The following is a 22,708-nucleotide window of genomic DNA, read 5'->3' on the forward strand; positions in this document are numbered from 1 at the left end:
GATCCAGGGTTCGGGTCCCGGTCGGGGCACACGTTTTCTGCTGTCCACATCGAGGTATATCAACAACACCTGTCGGCAGCTGAGGGTTTCAGTTAATCATCACTTAGACACTACAATGTCGTACAGTTCAAATGGCTATGGGCACTATGGGACTTAACATCTATGGTCATCAGTCTGTCGTACAGTTAAATAGAGCAAGATTTCAGCAAATAATGTAATCTTCCACACAACTGCCTCCATTCGTTAGTCACTTTTGCCATCGATCAACAAGAGCCTGAAAGCCGCTCTCGTAGAAACCTGAATCAGCTGGAGGCTAGCCACGGTCTTACAGATTTTTCGACAGTCAACTGTGGCCTGGTGACATGGCACACTTGGTACATTGTCGTCCATAAAAATTCCATCATTGTTTGGGAACATGCTCCAAGTAGCTGAACATAACCATTTTCAGTGAAAGATCCATTTGGGCCAGCGGACCCAGTCAATTCCATGTACACACAGCCCACGCATTATGGAGCCCTCAGCATGTTGCAGTGCCTTGTCGACAACTTGAGTCCATGGATTCGTGGGGTCTGAGTCACATTCGAAACTTATCATCAAATCTTACTAATTAAAATCTGGACTCATCTGAACAGGCCATAGTTTTCCAGTCGTCTAAGGTCCAACCGATATGGTCAAGAGCCCAGGACAGCCGTTGCAGCCAATGTCGTGCTGCTACCATAGCCCACTAGCGCCGTATTTCGGTGCACTGTTCTTAGGATTCGTTCGTTATACGTCCCACTTTGATGCCTGGGGTTATTTTACACAGTGTCGCTTGTATGCTAGCACAGACAACTCTACTAAAACGCCGCTGCTCTCGGCCGTTACGTGAAGGCCATCGGCGACTGCATTGCCCATAGTGAGAAGTAATGTCTAAAATTTGGTAGTCTCGGCACACTCTTGACACTGTGGATCTCATATTGTTGATTTCCTAACGATTTCCGAAATGGAATGTCCCATGCGTCTAGCTCCAGCGACCATTCCGCTAGTTAATTCGGGTAGTATGGTCATAATCAGGTCGGTAAGATTTTATGTTTATAGACTGAAGTGGCGAGCGAAAATTTGTACCAAGGCTGGGAACCGAACCCGGGTCTCCTGCTTCCTAGGCAGGTGCGTTAGCCACTAAGCAACTTTGGCACAGCAGTTCACACAACTACACTGATTTCCTAGCACATCTCCCTCCTCGATACAAATCGCATTCCCACCCAATTCTACTTTAAATTCCCCCTTTACATATGAACAGAATTGCCGAGGTTCTTCATACTCTGGAGTATCATCGAACTTAAATGGGGATCCAGCCAGAAACCCAGGAGCAGGTAGTTATATAAATGAAATGTCACAGTTTCAGATACTTTAATGATCTCATACAGATATGATTTTATGAGTACAGACTGAAGAGGTGAGTGAAAATTTGTACTGAGGCCGGGAATCTAACCTGGGTCTCCTACTAACTGGTAGGTGTATACACATAAAATCATACTTCTATAACACCAGTAAAGTCTCTGAAACTGTTACTTCTTTTCACATGAATCACATGAGAACAAATGACAGCTCCGCCAATGCAATGCCTTTTCGTACTTTGTGTACGCGATAATGTATACGTGCATATTTTCTCTTGTTGGCGCATTCCGCTTCTGTGGGCATTATTACACAGGCTCTCAGTGTTTGTAATAACCGAACTGGTCGACGAATACAGTAAATCTCCATTACTTCATTAAAAAAATACCCCGAATGTCTCTCATAAGAGTTTCTCTTGTGCTCTGGCTGATATCTGCAGCTTCGTTTTTGAAATGTGTAGATGCATATCGCCCTAACAAAATGTTCACAATGTGTTTCACTCGGCGCCCAGTGCTGACGAAAACGTACGCAATTCATAGCGACAGACATTTCTTTCTTGCAGATATGTAATTGAAACATCTTCGGCAGCTGAATTAAACAACTTTATTTATTATGTGTTTCGGTCTACAGGACATCTTCAGGTTTTGGAAACTGGAAATTTGCGGTAAAGTCTCATGGGACCAAACTGCTAAGGTCATTGGTCCCTAAGCTTACACACTATTTAATACAGGGTGTTTCAAAAATGACCGGTATATTTGAAACGGTAATAAAAACTAAACGAGCAGCGATAGAAATACACCGTTTGTTGCAATATGCTTGGGACAACAGTACATTTTCAGGCAGACAAACTTTCGAAATTACAGTAGTTACAATTGTCAACAACAGATGGCGCTGCGGTCTGGGAAACTCTATAGTACGATATTTTCCACATATCCACCATGCGTAGCAATAATATGGCGTAGTCTCTGAATGAAATTACCCGAAACCTTTGACAACGTGTCTGGCGGAATGGCTTCACATGCAGATGAGATGTACTGCTTCAGCTGTTCAATTGTTTCTGGATTCTGGCGGTACACCTGGTCTTTCAAGTGTCCCCACAGAAAGAAGTCACAGGGGTTCATGTCTGGCGAATAGGGAGGCCAATCCACGCCGCCTCCTGTATGTTTCGGATAGCCCAAAGCAATCACACGATCATCGAAATATTCATTCAGGAAATTAAAGACGTCGGCCGTGCGATGTGGCCGGGCACCATCTTGCATAAACCACGAGGTGTTCGCAGTGTCGTCTAAGGCAGTTTGTACCGCCACAAATTCACGAAGAATGTCCAGATAGCGTGATGCAGTAATCGTTTCGGATCTGAAAAATGGGCCAATGATTCCTTTGGAAGAAATGGCGGCCCAGACCAGTATTTTTTGAGGATGCAGGGACGATGGGACTGCAACATGGGGCTTTTCGGTTCCCCATATGCGCCAGTTCTGTTTATTGACGAAGCCGTCCAGGTAAAAATAAGCTTCGTCAGTAAACCAAATGCTGCCCACATGCATATCGCCGTCATCAATCCTGTGCACTATATCGTTAGCGAATGTCTCTCGTGCAGCAATGGTAGCGGCGCTGAGGGGTTGCCGCGTTTGAATTTTGTATGGATAGAGGTGTAAACTCTGTCGCATGAGACGATACGTGGACGTTGGCGTCATTTGGACCGCAGCTGCAACACGGCGAACGGAAACCCGAGGCCGCTGTTGGATCACCTGCTGCACTAGCTGCGCGTTGCCCTCTGTGGTTGCCGTACGTGGTCGCCCTACCTTTCCAGCACGTTCATCCGTCACGTTCCCAGTCCGTTGAAATTTTTCAAACAGATCCTTTATTGTATCGCTTTTCGGTCCTTTGGTTACATTAAACCTCCGTTGAAAACTTCGTCTTGTTGCAACAACACTGTGTTCTAGGCGGTGGAATTCCAACACCAGAAAAATCCTCTGTTCTAAGGAATAAACCATGTTGTCCACAGCACACTTGCACGTTGTGAACAGCACACGCTTACAGCAGAAAGACGACGTACAGAATGGCGCACCCACAGACTGCGTTGTCTTCTATATCTTTCACATCACTTGCAGCGCCATCTGTTGTTGAAAATTGTAACTACTGTAATTTCGAAAGTTTGTCCGCCTGAAAATGTACTGTTGTCCCAAGCATATTGCAACAAACGGTGTATTTCTATAGCTGCTCGTTTAGTTTTTATTGCCGTTTCAAATATACCGGTCATTTTTGAAACACCCTGTATAACTTAAACTAACGCTAAGTGCAACACACACACACACACCCATGCCCAAGGGACGTCTTCAGGTTTCTAAATATGAATACGAAAGGAGTATTGAAGAGCAGATTCAATTACTGAATAAAAACCATAAAAGTACAGGGAAACGCTTGGAATTAAAGTATTCTCAAAAGCTGATATTCATACATGTGTGTCATTAGTAAATCATTGTACGACGAACTATCGCATGATCGGCTTAACGTTGCTAACAAGAATATACTGAAGAATGGAACAGAAAATTGAGGTGACGATCAGTTTCGTTTTGCGACACTAGAGAGGTAGTTCTGTAGGAAAACTTCCTTCATAATTTTTGTCGATCGAGAAAAAGCGATTGTCAGTGTAAAATTGTGCAAGATATTCGAAATTCTCAGAAAAGTATCAGTAAACTACAGAGTATTACGGGTAATACACAATATATATAAGAACCAAGAGGGAATAACAAGAATGCAAGACAAAGGACGAAGTGCTGGGATTAAAGATGATTTTAGAAAAGGATGCACTCATTCGTCTTTATTGTTCAATTCATCACAGAAGAAGTAATGACGGATATAAAACAAAGGTTCAAAAGTGGGATTAAAATTAAGAATGAAAGTATATCAAGAATAAGGTCCACCGATGACATTACTATCCTCAGTGAAACTGAAGAAGAATTATAGGACCTGTTGAACAGGATTAACAGTCAAACGAGTACAGAATATGGATTGATAGCAAAACGAAAAAAGACGATAGTAATGTGGAGTAGCAGAAATGTGACTGTATAAACTCAATCAAAACTGGCGACCACGAAGTTCTGCTACTTTGGAGGCAAAATAACCCGTGATGGACGAAGCAAGGAAGACATTGAAGGCATACTATCGGAGGAAAATGGGGCCACTGTAAGTCTACTAGTATAAAATATAGGCTTTAATACAAGGAAGAAATTTTTGAAAGTGTATATCTGGAGCACTGAATTGTACGTTAGTTTATTATGGACAGCGGAACAGCCGGTAAAGAAGACAATTGTAGCGTTTGACGTGTGGTGCTATAGAGGTTGAAGTGTACCGATAAGATAAGGGATGAAGAAGTTTCCGCAAAAACGGCGAAGAAGAAGGGACAATATGACTGGGCATGTATTACGACAGCACGAAATAACGTCCATGGTGTTAGACGGAGATGCAAAGAGTGAAAACCTTAGGTGTATACGGATGTAGGAATACACCGAACAAATAATTGAAGACGTAAGGTGCAAGTGCTACTCTGAGACTAAGAGGGTGGCACAGAAGAGGAACTGGTGGCTGGCAACATCAAACCAGTCAGAAAACTGTTGACGCAACAAAAAAATTATTATAGTTAGGGCCTACAGGTTGATTGCAATCCATTAGCAATCTTTCATATTGCCAACACTAATATACTGCTCGAATAAGCACGTAACTGCAAAGATATCACTTATTTCAGCCGTGACAGAATTTAATATAGTAGTCATTTTTACACACTAATTGTAAGACATAACCATTCCTAACCGGTTCAAACTACTGATAAATTTTTAAATAAAATTTTTTGTGTTCGTATTATAGAGCGGTCCAAATCAATCTAGTGCGACTGTTTAACGATTTACGCTAAAAGGTGCCGCAATATACCTAGAAAAGGCAGCACTTAGCAACAACTGGGCAGCGCGCTGAGCAGCGGTAGCGGGCGGACAGAAAGCGTGGCGCGGGCCAACACGACACGCCAGGCGTAACAAATCGGATGAGGACGCGGAGGACACATGTTCAACATTATGGCGTGTACCACAGGAAATGTCGTTAAACTGAACGTTGCGCTAAGCCAATGCGGAACAGCTGTATGGAAGACACATCTAAAAATTTCATTAGAAAACTTATTTTGTCGCAAGAAACAAACCGGATTCTTCTGTGTACTCTGGACCATACAAGAAACACTAAGAGCAGTATTCGTTGGTGTTGTCTCCATCTGCAAGATGAAAAACTGATTTGCAATTATCTGCTACAATACTAGAGAAAATGTGCCGGACGGGTATAAATCGCAGTACAGGAATTATTTTTATTCATGTGTATGATTATTAAACCAGCTGCTTCCATTCCTTCTTCTGACCTGCTCTCCTTATCGCTTATCATCTTCGGGAAGTTCCTGACGCACGTAAATATGACTGAGATTGTTCCGTGATTTGTGTTTATTAGCTTTTAACCTCTTCGAGTGATATCCTGCTGGGCTATGTTCTATGATCAAAGGTGTCGCAGGTAACTATCGAACATTGCTTTCCGTTTTCTCTGTGTTTTTGCCATCTCCTCTGTGTGAAAGTACGTTCTCTTAATGTGAATTGCTCTTCGACTACCTTAGGCAGACTGTTTTCTAGAGCATATTTTTTTTCTTTGCTACTTCATGACGTTCGCCTTGTTTACAAACACGCTGAAATATCATACATAATGTATAGGTTCTCACTCTGTGCCACATCGATCGGGAAAACCTCCTACGGACGTGCACGCTCATCTCCACCACACTGAGCATTAACCCAGGTGCCATGTACAGAAAGGATTACCCCCTCCTCTACTTACGTTACATATGACTAATGACCTCAATCTTAATATCATAAATCTAAGATCGTGCCGATCAACTGAAATAGCCACAAATTAAGGAATTAGACGTATACTACTGGCCATTAAAATTGTTACACCAAGAAGAAATGCAGATGATAGACGGGTACTCATTGGACAAATATATTATACTACAACTGACATGTGATTACATTTTCACGCAATTTGGGTGCATAGATCCTGAGAAATCAGTACCCAGAACAACCACCTCTGGCCGTGATAACGGCGTTGATACGCCTCGGCGTTGAGTCAGACAGAGCTTGAATGGCGTCTACAGGTACATTTGCCCATTCAGCTTCAACACGATACCACAGTTTATCAAGAGTAGTGACTGGCGTATTGTGACGAGCCAGTTGCTCGGCCACCATTGACCAGACGTTTTCAATTGGTGAGAGATCTGGAGAATGTGCTGGCCAGGGCAGCACTAACATTTTCTGTATCCAGGAAGGCCCGTACAGGACCTGCAACATGCGGTCGTGCATTATCCTGCTGAAATGTAGGGTTTCGCAGGGATCGAATGCAGGGTAGAGCCACGGGTCGTATCACAGCTGAAATGTAACGTCCACTGTTCAAAGTGCCGTCAAGGCGAACAAGAGGTGACCGATGGCACCCACGCCGGGTGATACGCCAGTAAGGCGATGACCAATACACGCTTCCATGTGCGTTCACCGCGATGTCGCCAAACACGGATGCGACCATATGATGCTGTAAACAGAACATGGATTCATCCGAAAAAATGACGTTTTGCCATTCGTGCACTCAGGTACGTCGTTGAGTACACCATCTGGCGCTCCTGTCTGTGATGGAGCGTCAAGGGTAACCGCAACCATGGTCTCCGAGCTGATAGTCCATGCTGCTGCAAACGTCGTCGAACAGTTCGTGCAGATGGTTGTTGCCTTGCAAACGTACCCATCTGTTGACTCAGGGATCGAGACGTGGCTGCTCGATCCGTTTCAGCCATGCGGATAAGATCGCTGTCATCTCGACAGCTAGTGATACGAGGCCGTTGGGATCCAGCATGACGTTCCGTATTACCCTCCTGAACCCACAGATTCCATATTCTGATAACAGTCATTGGATCTCGACCAACGCGAGCATGAATGTCGCGATACGATAAACCGCAATCGCGATACGCTACAATCCGACCTTTATCAAAGTCGGAAACGTGATGGTACGTATTTCTCCTCCTTACACGAGGCATCACAGCCCGCATCTCGTGGTCGTGCGGTAGCGTTCTCGCTTCCCACGCTCGGGTTCCCGGGTTCGATTCCCGGCGGGGTCAGGGATTTTCTCTGCCTCGTGATGGCTGGGTGTTGTGTGATGTCCTTAGGTTAGTTAGGTTTAAGTAGTTCTAAGTTCTAGGGGACTGATGACCATAGATGTTTAGTCCTATAGTGCTCAGAGCCATTTGAACCATTTTGAACGAGGCATCACAACAACGTTTCACCAGGCAACGCCGGTCAACTGGTGTTTGTGTATGAGAAATCGGTTGGAAACTTTCCTCATGTCAGCACGTTGTAGGTGTCGCCACCGGCGCCAACCTTGTGTGAATGCTCTGAAAAGCTAATCATTTGCATATCACAGCATCTTCTTCCTGTCGGTTAAATTTTGCGCCTGTAGCACGTCATCTTCGTGGTGTAGCAATTTTAATGGCCAGTAGTGTAATACTGAAAAACGTAGTAAATCTGCCTTCACTGGGACCAAAAAGAGGATAGGTGTATGACAATGCAAAAAAAGCTTTTTACGGAAACATAAAACAATAAAATGATCAATACTAAGAAAGCAGGCATAAAATTTTAGACCTTCCTATGTTACCAGTATGAAAGTACTAGCAGGATTAGTGTATATTTGCCATATGTAACGTTTCGCGAAGCCTCGAAAAATGAGCAAAACCATCAAAACTGGAGCTTCATTTGCTTTCACCTGTATGTGTTATCCCGAGATTTCTAGATCTCAGCATACGAAGAAAACAAGCACGAATGGAGAAAAAAAATAATTTCTCAAAGACACATTCTTAGAGAATTCTGCAACAGCGTTATTTAAACGTGGATTTGAAAAATAAACGTGAGTGGAAGTGGTAAGCGAAGAACAAGGATAAACATACAGCTTAATACAAAAATATAGAATCTTCTTTAGCTACAATGCCTTCCTTCAAAGGTATTTAAATTCATAATTGATGTTATGTTCTCCCAAACTCCATCATTAGGCAATAGTTGACATCAATCAAGGAAGTTTAGCTATCATGACGGTTAATGCTACACGAACAGCTTTTCCAAGTCAGGCGTCACGCGTGGACAGAGCTTTCGTAATGCACCGGGATGTGTGGTCCACGCTTAGCGATAAAGGTTTCCGTCGGCGGGAAACAGCCTAACCCGCTGTCGTAATGGCTGTGGTGTCGCCGAAACCTGATGACCCGAGAATGTACTCAATAGCACCGTGATGCGGCGTTGTTACACATGGTGTTGCAGCGACTAAAATTGTTCATGGCTGTCATAGATTCAGAATACTCAACACCAAGCAATCAATAAATGATACAGGGGTTGGGCAAAAATAAACACGACACTCTACCATGTCTAATACAGTTTAAGAAACCAGCTAGCGTTCAAAATAGTTTCCACTCGTCTTGGTAAATACAGATCCTGCATGGTTTTCACGCGAATCTTGAATCATTCTTTCAACAGAATAGTGGCAAGTTCAGATAACGCTAACGGAGGAAGACTAATCTCCAAAGTAGACCACAATGACTCAATATTAGTGAGATCTGGTGACTGTGATGGACAGGGGAGATAGCGAAAATTTAGCCTCGCGCTCAAAAAACCAATCCTGGAGGACGCGAGCTGTGTGAGCAGAGGCCCAGTCGCCGTGTAACACAGAATCACCATTCAGGAACAAATATTCTTATGGGACGCAACTGTTCAGTCAGAATGGTCACACAGTTCTTGGCAGTAATCCAACCTTCCAGAGTAATCATGGCGCCCGTGGAATACCGTGATGTGGCTCCCCAAATCATCATTGAACCCATGCCATGTTTCACTCTTGGGTCGTAAGCTGGAAACAGTATGTAACAAGACTTATCGGACGAAATCACCTGCTCTACAGTCCAGGTTTTATGGTTTCGGCACCGCTTTTTCCTGTTATGGACGTTTGCACCACTGATAAGTGGCTTTGAAATCCCATATTACCCTACAGTTCCCTGCTTCTGGAGCCCACTTCGCGGTGTTTTGGCGCTGACATCGTTCACAAGTGCGATATTCAGTTTTGCAGTAACTTCTGCAGCTGTCGACCTCTTGCTTTTCGTCACAAACCTCCTGGATGACCATTTGTCACGATCACTCAATATGTCCGTGTCGTGATTGAGCGGGTGATGTATACTGTCCCTGTCTGTGGTGCCTTTTGGAACACCAAATACTTCGGCTCCCTTGGTTACGGAAGCGTCCACCATACGAGCAACAACAATTTGCCCACGTTCGAATTCAGTTATCTCCGACATAATGCACTCACATCTACACAGAACACGGTTCTGACGACGGCTGACGCTTACAACGTATTGAGAACATTGCACATGTGCCGTCCGCGGTCAGATACAACAGCGCCACCCAGGTTTTTCTAGCGTCTGCAGTTATGTTCAAGCACGCATATCTCGTGGCATCTGCATATTTTTGTCCTATTCCTGACCGTTCATTTCTGTTCAGATTGGCACCAGTACCGTTGCACTGAACGAGTGCAAATAATACTGTGTGATCTGAGTACTCTGAATAAATCGGTAACACCGTCGTTTACAGTTGAGACACATTGACTATCTCCACCCAGTGCGGTGGAGAAATCAAAGAGATGAGAAATTTTGTAGAAGCAATCTATTTCTGGTGTTAGGTTCTGGAAACGATACAAATCTGTTACATTCTACGAAGCAAAGTTCTCATGATTCATAGGCTGGAACACTACCTAGCGTAATATTATCAAAATAAAAAATTACGTGTCATACCGTCGTTATCGATATCGAGCGATAGCTTTATGTGTGAGTACTGAAGCTGAAATCCATTTTGTGGTGGCAACATGTATGAAACGTAAATGTTTTCATGTAGATGCTTTTAATTAATTAAAATACTGCGTAAGATATCATCTTCTCAGAGATGTTAGATGTTTGAACTGAAGAGTTTTGACCTCTCACAATGACAGACATGCCTCAGTTATTCCAAAGAGCTGTTTATTAAAACTAACGGAAAACAAGTTGTATAGGCCTTTCGCATTACAGTTCTGGTGATATTAGTACCTGGAAGCCACGGTCACAAAATTTCTATCACAATGTGAGTGAAACGTGCTTCTGACTGTCAATATGAGGTAACAATTTTGCGAATGATCTCCAAAAAGGAAACGATAGTGGAAACGGGATTCATGTACTGGCATATGTTCGAGTCTATGTACTACACTGAATCTATTTGTATAGCGATGGCTGTACTACATTATCCCTATTTACAATCTAATTTACAGTTAGTAATAGTAAGTACACTGGCGGAAAAAAATTATTCACCTGGAAAGATAACATCGTTTTTGATCTGATGATGGCGTATGCCACCTGTGGTTAGTAGATGTACTGGTAATGGTTTCACGTCGTTCGCAAACAGACTGCGTAGTGGCGTAGCTACCAGAGCGCCATCTGTGTGTCTACCCTTTAACAGGGAATGCTCACAGCCAGAAGACCCCCTGTGGTGGAAGCAAGCAGGCAACTATGCCACGGAGACGCACTTGTGCTTCGTATAGCCAACTGAACGAATTTGAAAAGGGTCGAATTGTGGCCTTTCGAGTGGCGCGATGGTCCTTTCGGAGAATTGCCACAAAAGTTGGACGTGCTGAGTCAGTTGTACAACGTTGGTGGTATCCCACTCCCGTAGAAGACGTTCTGGACGTCACGCATCATAGACGCCCGTCAGGATAGTCATTTTGTAAGAACAGCAGTGCAGATCATACAGCTACCACTGCACAGGTAAGAGAGTTTGTGAGCCCAGACGTGTCAACACGAACTGTTGCGAACTGCTTATTAGCACTGGGACTCCTGCCACACACATCTCTCTCCCGCCTCCCACTCACGCCGTGGCATAAACGTGCACGGCTCGACTGGTGCCGCCAGAGGATCACTTGCTGGTTGGAATGGCCCGCCATGAACTTCAGAGATGAAAGCAGATTCTGCCTGTTCGCAAGTGATGGTCCTTTGCGCGTACGATGTACACCTGGTGAGCGCAGTCCCGCAGAGTGCCTTCGTCCAAGACACTCTGGCCCCATCCAAGGCCTTATGATCTGGGTTGCGATACGTTGCTACTCTCGTTCACCTATGATGTTTGTGGAGGTGTAACATCATAGATTAAGGGTTCACCTGCGACAGCAATCGCACAACTTGCGTACGGGCCGTTAGATGCCGCCGCGAGCGTTGAAAAGAGTGCATTGCGATCAGAGGTGTACAAATTCCCATTGCAGCCTGCTTGCCCCTAGCTCCTCTGCAACCATTCATGCAGGTCAGCCTGCCGCGACGTAAACACAAGAGTACGCATGTACTGAGGCATAGTGGGTAATGCGACCGACCTGGGCTCCCGCAAGCCCGGGCTACCTGGGTTCCCGCAGGCCTGTCAAGCTTCACGGGACCCGCTCAGCTTGCTGCGCCTGACAACAGGTTGCGCTTCAAGCTACCGTGACTAGAGTAGCCAGGTAGTTAGCCGGCAGTACATTTATCGCAACGGTGGGGACAGCACAATGAATAGGTCGGACTTTAGTGAGATTGAAAAAAAATTGACAACTGGCGAATACATGCTGGTAACGAAACAGAGAACAAGTGCCCCATAGGAAACGTTTTCGTGTGTTTATGAGGCCGCTTCAAATAAATCGGTAGGTGTGTCTCAATGCAAACTATGTAAAAAGCTGTTAAGTACTTATTTAGGAACCTCGAGTATGTTACGACATGTGTGCAAATTTGACAAGCAGTTCCCCCACTCCGTAAATATCTTGAAAGAGGGCAAAGATTTAGTGGCCGAAAAGGGCGTCGAAATGTGTGCTAAGGACCTGAGACCATTTAGCAGTATAGAGGGTGAAGGATTTCATGGTAACCCGCAAACGATATCAAAATCTTTTGTAAGGTACTCTATTCCATGCACTTTCCGAAATATTATGTAGACAGTAATGTTCCTCTTGATGGTCAAGTGTGCAAAATTGCCGGCCGCGGTGGTCTCGCGGTTCTAGGCGCGCAGTCCGGAACCGTGTGACTGCTACGGTCGCAGGTTCGAATCCTGCCTCGGGCATGGATGTGTGTGATGTCCTTAGGTTCGTTAGGTTTAAGTAGTTCTAAGTTCTAGGGGACTGATGACCACAGCAGTCCCATAGTGCTCAGAGCCATTTGAGCCATTTTTGTGCAAAATTTCTTCAAGATCGGCATAAAACTGTAGGTTGGTGTAGAAGTGTGTAAGTAAAGTACCCTCCGCCATGTACCATTCAGAATTTTAAGCAGACAGCGCCCTTCATCCTGCTTTGAATATCAAGTATGCCAAATTTCATCAAGATCGGAATAAAAACGTACAATTTGTCGAATTCCGTTAGGTAAAGTAACCTCTGCCATGCACCCTACGAAATTTTGAGTAGACTGTGACCTTCCTCTTAGTTTCAAGGTATAGTGTGCAAAATTTCATCAAGATTGTATACAATACAAACACACGGACACAATGGAAACACACCTTCAGTTTTTCTCAAATTTTCCAATTTTTCGGTCGATTTTCGAAAAATTTTATTTCATAAAAACCTTGTCCTGAGAATTACGAACACAGCAAAAAAAAAAAAAAATTGCCGAATTGGTCCAGCCGTTCTCGAGTTTTACGCTTATTAACGCATTTGGCAATTCATTTTTATTTATATAGATAATAAGCCCGAAATATACGCGTAAAGGAAGAATGTACAAGTAAAACCCAATATTTTTTGACCTGAAATTAATATACATATATAATGTTAGGGTTTGTCTTTTGGTGCTCAGGTAAAATAAAAACTTTTAATTAACGTTCATAGTGTGACAATGAAGCGCGCAGACTAAACGGCTGGGTAGCGCAGCTCAGCAGTAATATGGGCAGGCAAGCAAGTTTCCCGCAGCCTGCCCGGGTTGGGTTCTGCTTGGCTTGGCTGGGAGTGAAGCAGCCTGCCCGTTCTGTTGACAACGCGCGGCGGCCTGCCCGCCTGGCCACCGGGCAAGCATGGGCGGGTTAAAAGCGGAACATGTACACCTCTAGTCTCGATACAAACGTACCGCGCCACGGCTATTGCCCCGTGCTAATCCATACATCAAATTGGCATCTGCCAACTCCGCATTTGTAAACATTGCACTGACTGCAAAACCACGTTCCTGATGATGTTGATGCTACGTACTGATGTGCTTGATGCTAGTACTGTAGAGCAATGAGTAGCATGTCAACACAAGCACCGAAGTCAACATTACCTTCCTTCAATTAGGCCAACTGGCGGTGAATCGAGGAAGTACAGAACACTCAGACGAAACTAAAATGAGCTCTAACATGGAAATTAAGCGTTTCCGGACACATGTCCACATAACATCTTTTCTTAACTTGTGTGTGAGGAATGTTTCCTGAAAATTTGGCCGTACCTTTTTGTAACACCCTGTATAAGTCCCGACGGAGTTCGGCCAGCTCTCATTTTGTTGGCATCTCATTTTTGCCTATTCTCTTATTTGCTTAGATGCTTAGCTCTTATTCGTTTATGGCTCATGTTATTGTGCTCTCTTTCAGCCATTCTGATTGTTTTGATTTACTCCCAATTGAGAAGTGCTCATTTTGGCATTTCACTTTTGCATATTTCTCATTTTGATAATAATATGCTCCTTAGCTTTTTACAGTTGAATTGATTAACATAGTCTCATGTACTGTTTGTTCATTTAAGCCTGTTCATATTTTTATGTTCTTTAAATACTGTAATAATTATCGGAAGCATTTCTTCCCTTAAACTTGTGTAAAGTATTCTCGATGTAGGATTTGTTCTGTGACACAGGTGTAAGGTTTTGAATATAAATTATATACTAAACTGTGCTTTAAAAGGAATTTATTTTTTCAGTTTGTACTACATCAGACGACAATTTTGTGATGTGAAGGAGAAATTTGAGGGGCGAACCCATGGAAATAGTCTTAAGTGATACCCTTTAAAAACAAAAAATTATGTGACACTTAAAGACGTGACACTCTAGGCACCGAATATATATATATATATATATATATATATATATATATATATATATATATATATACGTCACAGAGGGAACGCTCAGCAACACCCAGTTCTTGCAGAATGTTGATAGACCTGATAGACCTGTTCTTTCACTGTTCTTGCAACAGATAGGTCATGAGTTGCTCCAACACGACAATGCTCCGCTGCACATTACCCGTGAAACTCAACGTGTAGCAACTTCCCTGGCCAGCACGATCTCCGGATTTGTTTCCAGTCGAGCACGGATGGGAATTGATGGGACGAGAAGTGACTCTTGCGACTCGTCGACCAACAAACCTTACAGAACTACGTGAACAGGTCGAGTAGGCTTGGCACAACGTATCCAAGGACAATTGTGCCATCTATAAGATTGACTGGATGCCAGAGTCAGTTGTGCATTGCCACCCGTGAAGCCTACACCACGTAACAATATGGATGTTTCCGCATGGATCTATATCTGGTACCGCGGAATCGCTTGTGCTATTGATCTGTAAATGTAATAATTTCGTATACTCCGTATGTACAGTTGCAACAATAAATTCAGAGTGAATTGGAAAGCTCTAAAATGGCGCACAAATTTTTTTCTGGCATTGTAGAACACCGCCGGCCAGTGTGGCCGAGCGGTTCTAGGCGCTGCAGTCTGAAACCGCGCGACCGCTACGGGCGCAGGTTCGAATCCTGCCTCGGGCATGGATGTGTGTGATGTCCTTAGGTTAGTTAGGTTTAAGTAGTTCTAAGTTCTAGGGGACTGATGACCTCAGATGTTAAGTCCCATAGTGCTCAGAACCATTTGAACCATTTTTTGTAAAACACTTAATTGTGGCATTTTCAGTCGGTAAAAAGTAATAGGAAGCAGCTGCAGGAATGTGACTAAAGTCGATCGTAACTGTTTTTATTTCTATGAAATGTACTTATTTCGCATCATGACTAAATTAATACTAGCTGCTCTTTACAGAACTACTTACTCTGGAGTGTCTTAACGGAACCAATTACTATATTTTCATTACAAACTAAGATTAAAAAGAAAATCATAATACTCCCATTGCGTAAACAGTAATCTCAGAGTCACCTTGCTTGATGTCAGCCATAACTTTGATACAAACAGAATGTTGGCAGTCAGGCGTTTACTTGGCTATGTTGATGTGTTTCATCGTCAGGTGTTGCAAGATCAATCCATAGGTTTCAAGAAATTGTGATTTCCACACTGTGCAAATGAAATGATAAACAGTGGCTGTTATACGGACGGCTGTATTCTTCCCTGGAGCAGACCTGGCATCTTCCAGCAACGAGTCTGAATGACCAGTGTCTCGATTCGCCCTCCAACATACACATCAGGCATTGCAGCAAAGTATCCCGTAGTAGGGATATATCAAAGTGTCCTCTCTCCCTTGGTATTCTCTAAAATTCGCATTGGATCTACCTTTACAGTTTTAGGGCCAGCTTTCGATTTTGTGTCTCTGCAATCTAATTATCGGCTAGCATCTATGTTGCTCTTAAGTAAATCGCTGATTTTCCACACTAATAATATACACACTTTTCAAAAATGTTCTACCTGAAAGCAGTCCACAGTACCGATTTCAGAATCTGCCAACTCTATGTTCTGTTCCGCTGTGAATTCATCTGGTCTCTGGACTGGGTCATCCATTGTGCTCTGTTCTTCACCTACAAGCTAAACAGTAAGTGGAAATCCATCCTGCATACAATGGTGCTATAGCAGATTCGCGTGGAATTTCATTGTCTGATGGGACGGCTTCCATCCAATTCTTCAGGCCTGACCATCTCTCAACACACTATATTACGCAATGTGTTTATCATGAAAAGAAACATAAAGTGACAAGCACCTGTTTCTCAGAACCTTTCTTTTATCTTTGTTGTTAGGTTGGACACCCAAGAGCTTGTGGTTTGAAGAAATTGGTCAGTTATAAATCATATGGTTCTTATCCGTCTTTCAGTATAGAAAGTGGTGAAATCATAAAACTTGTGTCACCTGCCTTAGTGATGGAACTAAAGCTCAGGCCACACAGGTGTAGGGACGTGGGAGATAATCAGCCGTGTTACTTTGCGAGGAACCGATCAGCAACCTACGCAGATCGCTCGCAGTGCTGTCAGTCGCCCTACTTTTCTCACACACCTCGTAACTCTTGATGGCCGTGTGGGGAACTAAGCGCTGCCCCTTCTGGATGCTAGATCAGTACCCTAAGCGCTTTGCTCGGTACATAGTCCTTCAATCATAACTGGATTCAATCGTCGAAGATAAACACCGAGATGTAACAAGTAATGGGTATAGAGAGTGGAAAAACTATGTCGACGTGCGAATGACAAAAGGTTTGTTTGTATCGTGGGAGAGCGTCACAGACGCCTTGAAATGTCTGAGCTGGTACATATTTTATGAAATAAGTGTCACATCTCTTGTAGTGTAGTGTAGTGTAGTGTAGTGTAGTGTAAGTGGTTCCTTGAGCAGTTCATTAACTTTGGTGGCTTTGCAGACTACATCCGACCTATCTGCCTGCCGCCGGGCAACACTGGAAAGCTCTCTTACGCCGGTCGTGACCTCGTAGTCGCTGGCTGGGGCAAGACCGAGTCACGTGAGTACCCGCCAGTCTTGTGTCTGAACTGTGATTCAGTCTTATTATACTTCTGTCAATAAACGAGCAAATAACCTCATATTACCTTTAGTTTCTGATAATTACTAAATTTGCATTTAAAAAACATTGAACAAGTCGTACAGGAATTTTTTGCAAGATCTCGAGTCACTGATTTAAATGAGCAGCATGAATTTTGGCAGCAATGAATGAACGCAGGCATTGAGATTAGGTATAAACCAAATCTGATAAATGACAGAATAAATAGTTATTTCATTTTCCACAGCGCTTTCTAAGGTTAAAATTTGTGATATAGTTCTGCATTTTACAGGCACTTTAAGAGAATTTAAGACTAATTTTTCATTCTATGAGATGGCTTTCATCAGTGGACAGTAAGGTTCTAATGTTTTAATGATGAAAACAAAGTTCTGCTCAGGAGTATCATGAATTCAAAGGATTCCATTCAGTGTTTCAAGAATTATATTGTCCCTAAAATATGAATTGCATGTTACTCCCACAGTTCCACTATTCACTTTCTTTATTACCTTTGTTTCTGTACACAGTGTTGTCGCTTTTGTAATACTACTTACTGCATCCAAATTTCATTTTGTAATTCTAATACTTCAATTTAATTTGTTTTTGCGCGGAGCACTTTCTTTGTATTTGTAACGATACGCTCGGTGACCAATCGAAAACGTCCCAGTTTCTTTCAAACAATATTTCTCTAGAGTGGACGAAATCGCAAAAATGTAAATCTGGAATTCATTCAGAAGAAAAGCAGTGAAAAACTGGTAGCTATGCATCACTAATGAAGCTGTGATACTGAATCTGACATTTTCACTATTTGCATCATAGAAATTACGCTAATTCACTGAAGAAAGTAGACATATCATTCTGTAATTTTGTAGTAAAGAACCTTGACCCATATATTTCACTAAAAAATAAAAACAGGGCAATGTCGAGGGAGAAATAAGAGTGACGCATAAAAATAATTTTAAAAGTAGTTAACAGTAGTTAGTAATTCTACAGGTGGTTAACAGGACATTCATAGAAAGGTAGAACGGTAAAAGTATGGTCATGATATTAATAGCTATAGAATGATAAATAGCGCTGATGCCCGCAAAAAGATGCTGTAAATTACGCTGTTTCACTAATATGTTTTTTTAATTTTTGTTGTTTCTCTCTGTCAAAATTGTGATCCAAGTTAACTTCACTTTTATATGACGTAACGAAAAATCATTTTCTTTGTTCATAAATTACACCTTCAGCAGTTTCGTAAAATTAAGGATTATTTTTCTCGGGACATTGTGGTACTTATTTTGTAATATTGGGTAATATCTAGCATTAATATGTTGCAGGTGCGTTCAGCCCAGTGAAGCTGAAGGTCGCAGTGCCCGCAGTCACGGAGGAAGAGTGCAAAAGCGTGTACAGCGGACGGCGCACGGTGAGGACATTGCGATTAGACTTTGTACAAGCCTCTGCTTAGATATGAAGGATTCTCGTGTGTAGCCAAGTAGTATAAAGGGTTTTCCAGGATTAAACTTGCGTGTACATCGATTATTTTAGAATGAGCAGCAAAAGTGCCGAGCCTAGTATTTTTGTGGATACATGCATTGGAATAATATTCTCTGTACCTAGAGATATGTAGCATACATTTCTCTGTAATATTAACGTTATAAAATTGTTACAGAAGATCATATAGTGTTAATTCATGACTAAAAGAGGTACAACGATTTTCCTACCGTTTTTCTACACCTAGATCTTTATATTTTCAGGCCACTATTCAGTAACTGATTTTTACAAGAGTAACTTGGTTATATTCGCTGTATTAGCATTTTATTAACTGAATGTGAACAAAATATAAGACTGGAAACGCGGTCACCCTTACTGGATCATACTGTCCAACTGCAAGAGCACAAGACCAATCCAGTATCTCGACTGTGAGCAGAAACAAAGGCCAAAGTGCAGTCTAAAAGCAGATAACATTGAGATTGATACGGGGGGGGGGGGGGAGACCAAGTACTCAGTGCTCACCGAAGAAAATACAGGAATTCTCCTTAGTTTATTTGCAAAAGTAGCTAATGAGACGTTTAGCCATTGCCTTTCAATTACACTGTCAACTAAATCCCTCTTATGCTTCTCATAATGGATGTAGTATCTCAGTAATGAGGCGAACTGTCTGATGGAGACAGAAGAGTCAGGTGTCTCAATAAATCAATAGTCATCTGAAATACGAACTTCAAAAATTCATGTTTCTCTTATGACACTGAAATGATCGAAATCCACACACTAAAATAGTACTTGCAAATGATATCCAAAAGACGGTGGATTTACTTTGCAGTTCTTTATTTGCCGTAAATTTCTTGTATATGAAGGCTGCAGCCGTGGGACACGACATAAAAAATCGGAATCGTTCGACGCTACTGAATTGCGAAAAAGATGCAGCAAGTAATGATACGAACCGTTCTGGGAGAGTGTAAACAGGGCACAGTGTGTTTTCCCGTACGCCTAGATCTACAAGTCAATATTTTGTAATCATAGAGAAGGGAGAGCTCGTGGATTCTGTTATAGTCTAGTTTTGCGTCACTGGTCCGCGACGCAAACAGGCAAAATAATGTGAAACGAAAGGTCTTGTCTTTGTCCGAGAAGACGACGCATTTTGCTTCACTGGAATAATTGCTGCAACTGTAGCATAGCCCAACGGGAAGACTTCTTAAGTAACCAAGACGTGGTGCTTTCTTGAGTGTGCCTTCTAAAAATTTGTTTTCTGCTTCTTTTTCTCGTGCGTTTTTTCACAAAGTGGCGGTATGTTTGTGAACAGATTTGGCATGGCCAGTTTTTAATAGTTGGCCGGTTGACCTCCCTGCACCACGCCGTTACCCTCTGTGACAAAATATGTGTAAGCCAAATGTCTGCGTTTAGTGATATACATATGAAAGTTGGTTGGTTGATTCGGGGGAGAGGACCAGACAGCAGGTCATCGGTACCATCGGATTAGGGAATGATGGGGAAGGAAGTGGGCCGAGCCCTGTCAAAGGAACAGTCCCGGCATTCGTCTGAAGTGATTTAGGGAAATCACGGAAAATGTACGTCAGGATGTCAGGCCGCGGCTTTGAACCGTCGCCCTCTCGTATGGGAGTCCAGTGTGCTAACAACTACGCCATCTTGATCGGTCATGTGAAAATGGGCGATGTTTTATGAATGTTTGCAAATCACTTAGCTGAGTCTGAACTTGGGTACCAGCTTGTTATTCACCGAGTAAGATGAGGCAAACCGCCTAAAAACTACATCCAGGCCGGCCCATACTTCAATACTGGCCGTTAAAATTGCTACACAACGAAGATGTGCTACAGACAGGAAGAAGATGCTGTGATATGCAAATGATTAGCTTTTCAGAGCATTCACACAAGGTTGGCACCGGTGGCGAACCCTACAACGTGCTGACATGAGGAAAGTTTCCAACAGATTTCCCATACACAAACACCAGTTGACCGGCGTTGCCTGGTGAAACGTTGTAGTGATGGCTCGTGTAAGGAGGTGAAATGGGTACCATCAGGTTTCCGACTTTGATAAAGCTCGGACTGTAGCCTATCGCGATTGCGGTTTATCGTATTGCGACATTGCTGCTCGCGTTGATCGAGATCCAATGACTGTTAGCAGAATATGGAATTGGTCGGTTCAGGAGGGTAATGCGGAACGCCGTGCTGGATCCCAACGGCCTCGTATCACTAGCAGTAGAGATGACAGGCATCTTATTCGCATGGCTATAACGGATCGTGCAGCCACGTCTCGATCCCTGAGTCAACAGATGGGGACGTCTGCAAGACGATAACCATCTGCACGAACAATTCGACGACGTTTGCAGCAGCATGGACTATCAGATCGGAGACCATGGTTGCGGTTACCCTTGACGCTGCATCACAGACAGGAGCGTCTGCGATGGTGTACTCAACTACATCATCATGATGGTCGCGTCCGTGTTTGGCGACATCGCGGTGAACGCACATTGGAAGCGTGTATTCGTCATCGCCATACTGGCGTATCACCCGGCGTGATGGTATGGGGTGCCATTGGTTACACGTCTCGGTTACCCTTTGTTCGCTTTGACAGCACTTTGAACAGTGGACGTTACAATTCAGATGTGTTACGACCCGTGGCTCTATCCTTCATTCGATCACTGCGAAACCCTGCATTTCAGCAGGATAATGCACGACCGCATGTTGCAGGTCCTGTATGGGCCTTTCTGGATACAGAAAATGTTCGACTGCTGCCCTGACCAGCACATTCTATCATCAATCGAAAACCTCTGGTCAATGGGGGCCGAGCAACTGGCTCGTCACAATTCGCCAGTCACTACCCTTGATGAACTGTGGTATCGTGTTGAAGCTGAATGGGCAACTGTACCTGTACACGCAATCCAAGCTCTGTGTGACTCAATGCCGAGGCGTATCAAGGCCGTTATCGCGGCCAGAGGTGGTTGTTCTGGGTACTGATTTCTCAGGATCTATGCACCCAAATTGCGTGAAAATGTAATCACATGCCAGTTCTAGTAAAATATATTTGTCCAATGAGTACCCGTTTATCATCTGCATTTCTTCTTGGTGTAGCAATTTTAATGGCCAGTAGTGTAGTAAGTGTAACCTACTGCGTATAACAAGGCAAAAATCGCCATTAATGTACGAGTAAAAAATAAATGCCCAGTCTTTGGAAGCGGTAACATTCGTCAAGTGCTTTTGTGTGACTATTCGAAACGATCTCAAATGGAATGATCAGATTACATAAGTAACGGGTAAGTAAAACTCTATATTGCGGTTTATTGGTTGAATCCTGAAGCGATGCAGTCCTTCAACAAAGGAAATAGCTTACAATACGTTAGTTCGTCCAGTCTCAAATCTTAGAGTATTGTTTGTCTGTATGGGACCCTTATCAACTGGTACATTTAGCCATCGCGAGAGTGTTACAAATCTCATAGAAAGTTTGCAGAGGTCACACTTGCAGATAGACGGTGGGCTAAACGGAAGAGGCTGCTCACTAAATTCCGAAATCCGATATTCACCGAGGATGTAGAGCATATATATCATTACCACCAACTTTCAAATCGCGTAATGATCACCATACAAAGATAAGGGAAATTAGAGCTCGTACTGAGGCGTTCAGACAGTCGTTTTTACCTCGTGCGATCCGCGAGTGGAACAGAGGGGAGGAAATACGACTTTGGCGCGAATTATGCCCTCCGCCACACACCGCTTGGTAGGTAGCGGAGTATATATGTAGATGTAGATGTGGACCCTCGCCGTTAAACCGCCAAGTGGACTAGATACGTGACCGGTGCACATCTTGTCCCAGAAGTGGCATTTTAACACGTGATCCGAAGGGGTTAAATTCCCCATTTGTTAACGAAAATTAAAGTCCGTGAAATTAGTTCCCTGTATATTCATAATACACCTATTAATTCACATTTTTCTAAATAAACTATGGCAAACCGAAAAGTTCAAATGTGTGGCAAAATTCCAGATGAAATAACCAATTTGTCTGCCTGGAGACATATTAAAATACATTCTAAGACAAAAAAGCGATTCACCACGATTAAATTATTCCATGGGACAGAAATC

General features: G+C 43.2%; 1 protein-coding gene across 1 annotated transcript in view; it reads left to right on the plus strand.

Moving 5' to 3' along the window:
• The window catches only part of LOC126263005 (serine protease easter-like), a 161,463-nt gene that overhangs the window by 123,149 nt on the left and 15,606 nt on the right, over positions 1-22,708 (plus strand). Inside the window, exons 6-7 of the mRNA XM_049959970.1 lie at positions 17,001-17,099; positions 18,455-18,540. Coding sequence (XP_049815927.1) covers positions 17,001-17,099; positions 18,455-18,540 — 185 coding nt within the window. The remainder of the gene's footprint in view (positions 1-17,000; positions 17,100-18,454; positions 18,541-22,708) is intronic.

Source organism: Schistocerca nitens, chromosome 1 (assembly GCF_023898315.1).
Source record: "Schistocerca nitens isolate TAMUIC-IGC-003100 chromosome 1, iqSchNite1.1, whole genome shotgun sequence".
Classification (NCBI taxonomy): domain Eukaryota; kingdom Metazoa; phylum Arthropoda; class Insecta; order Orthoptera; family Acrididae; genus Schistocerca; species Schistocerca nitens.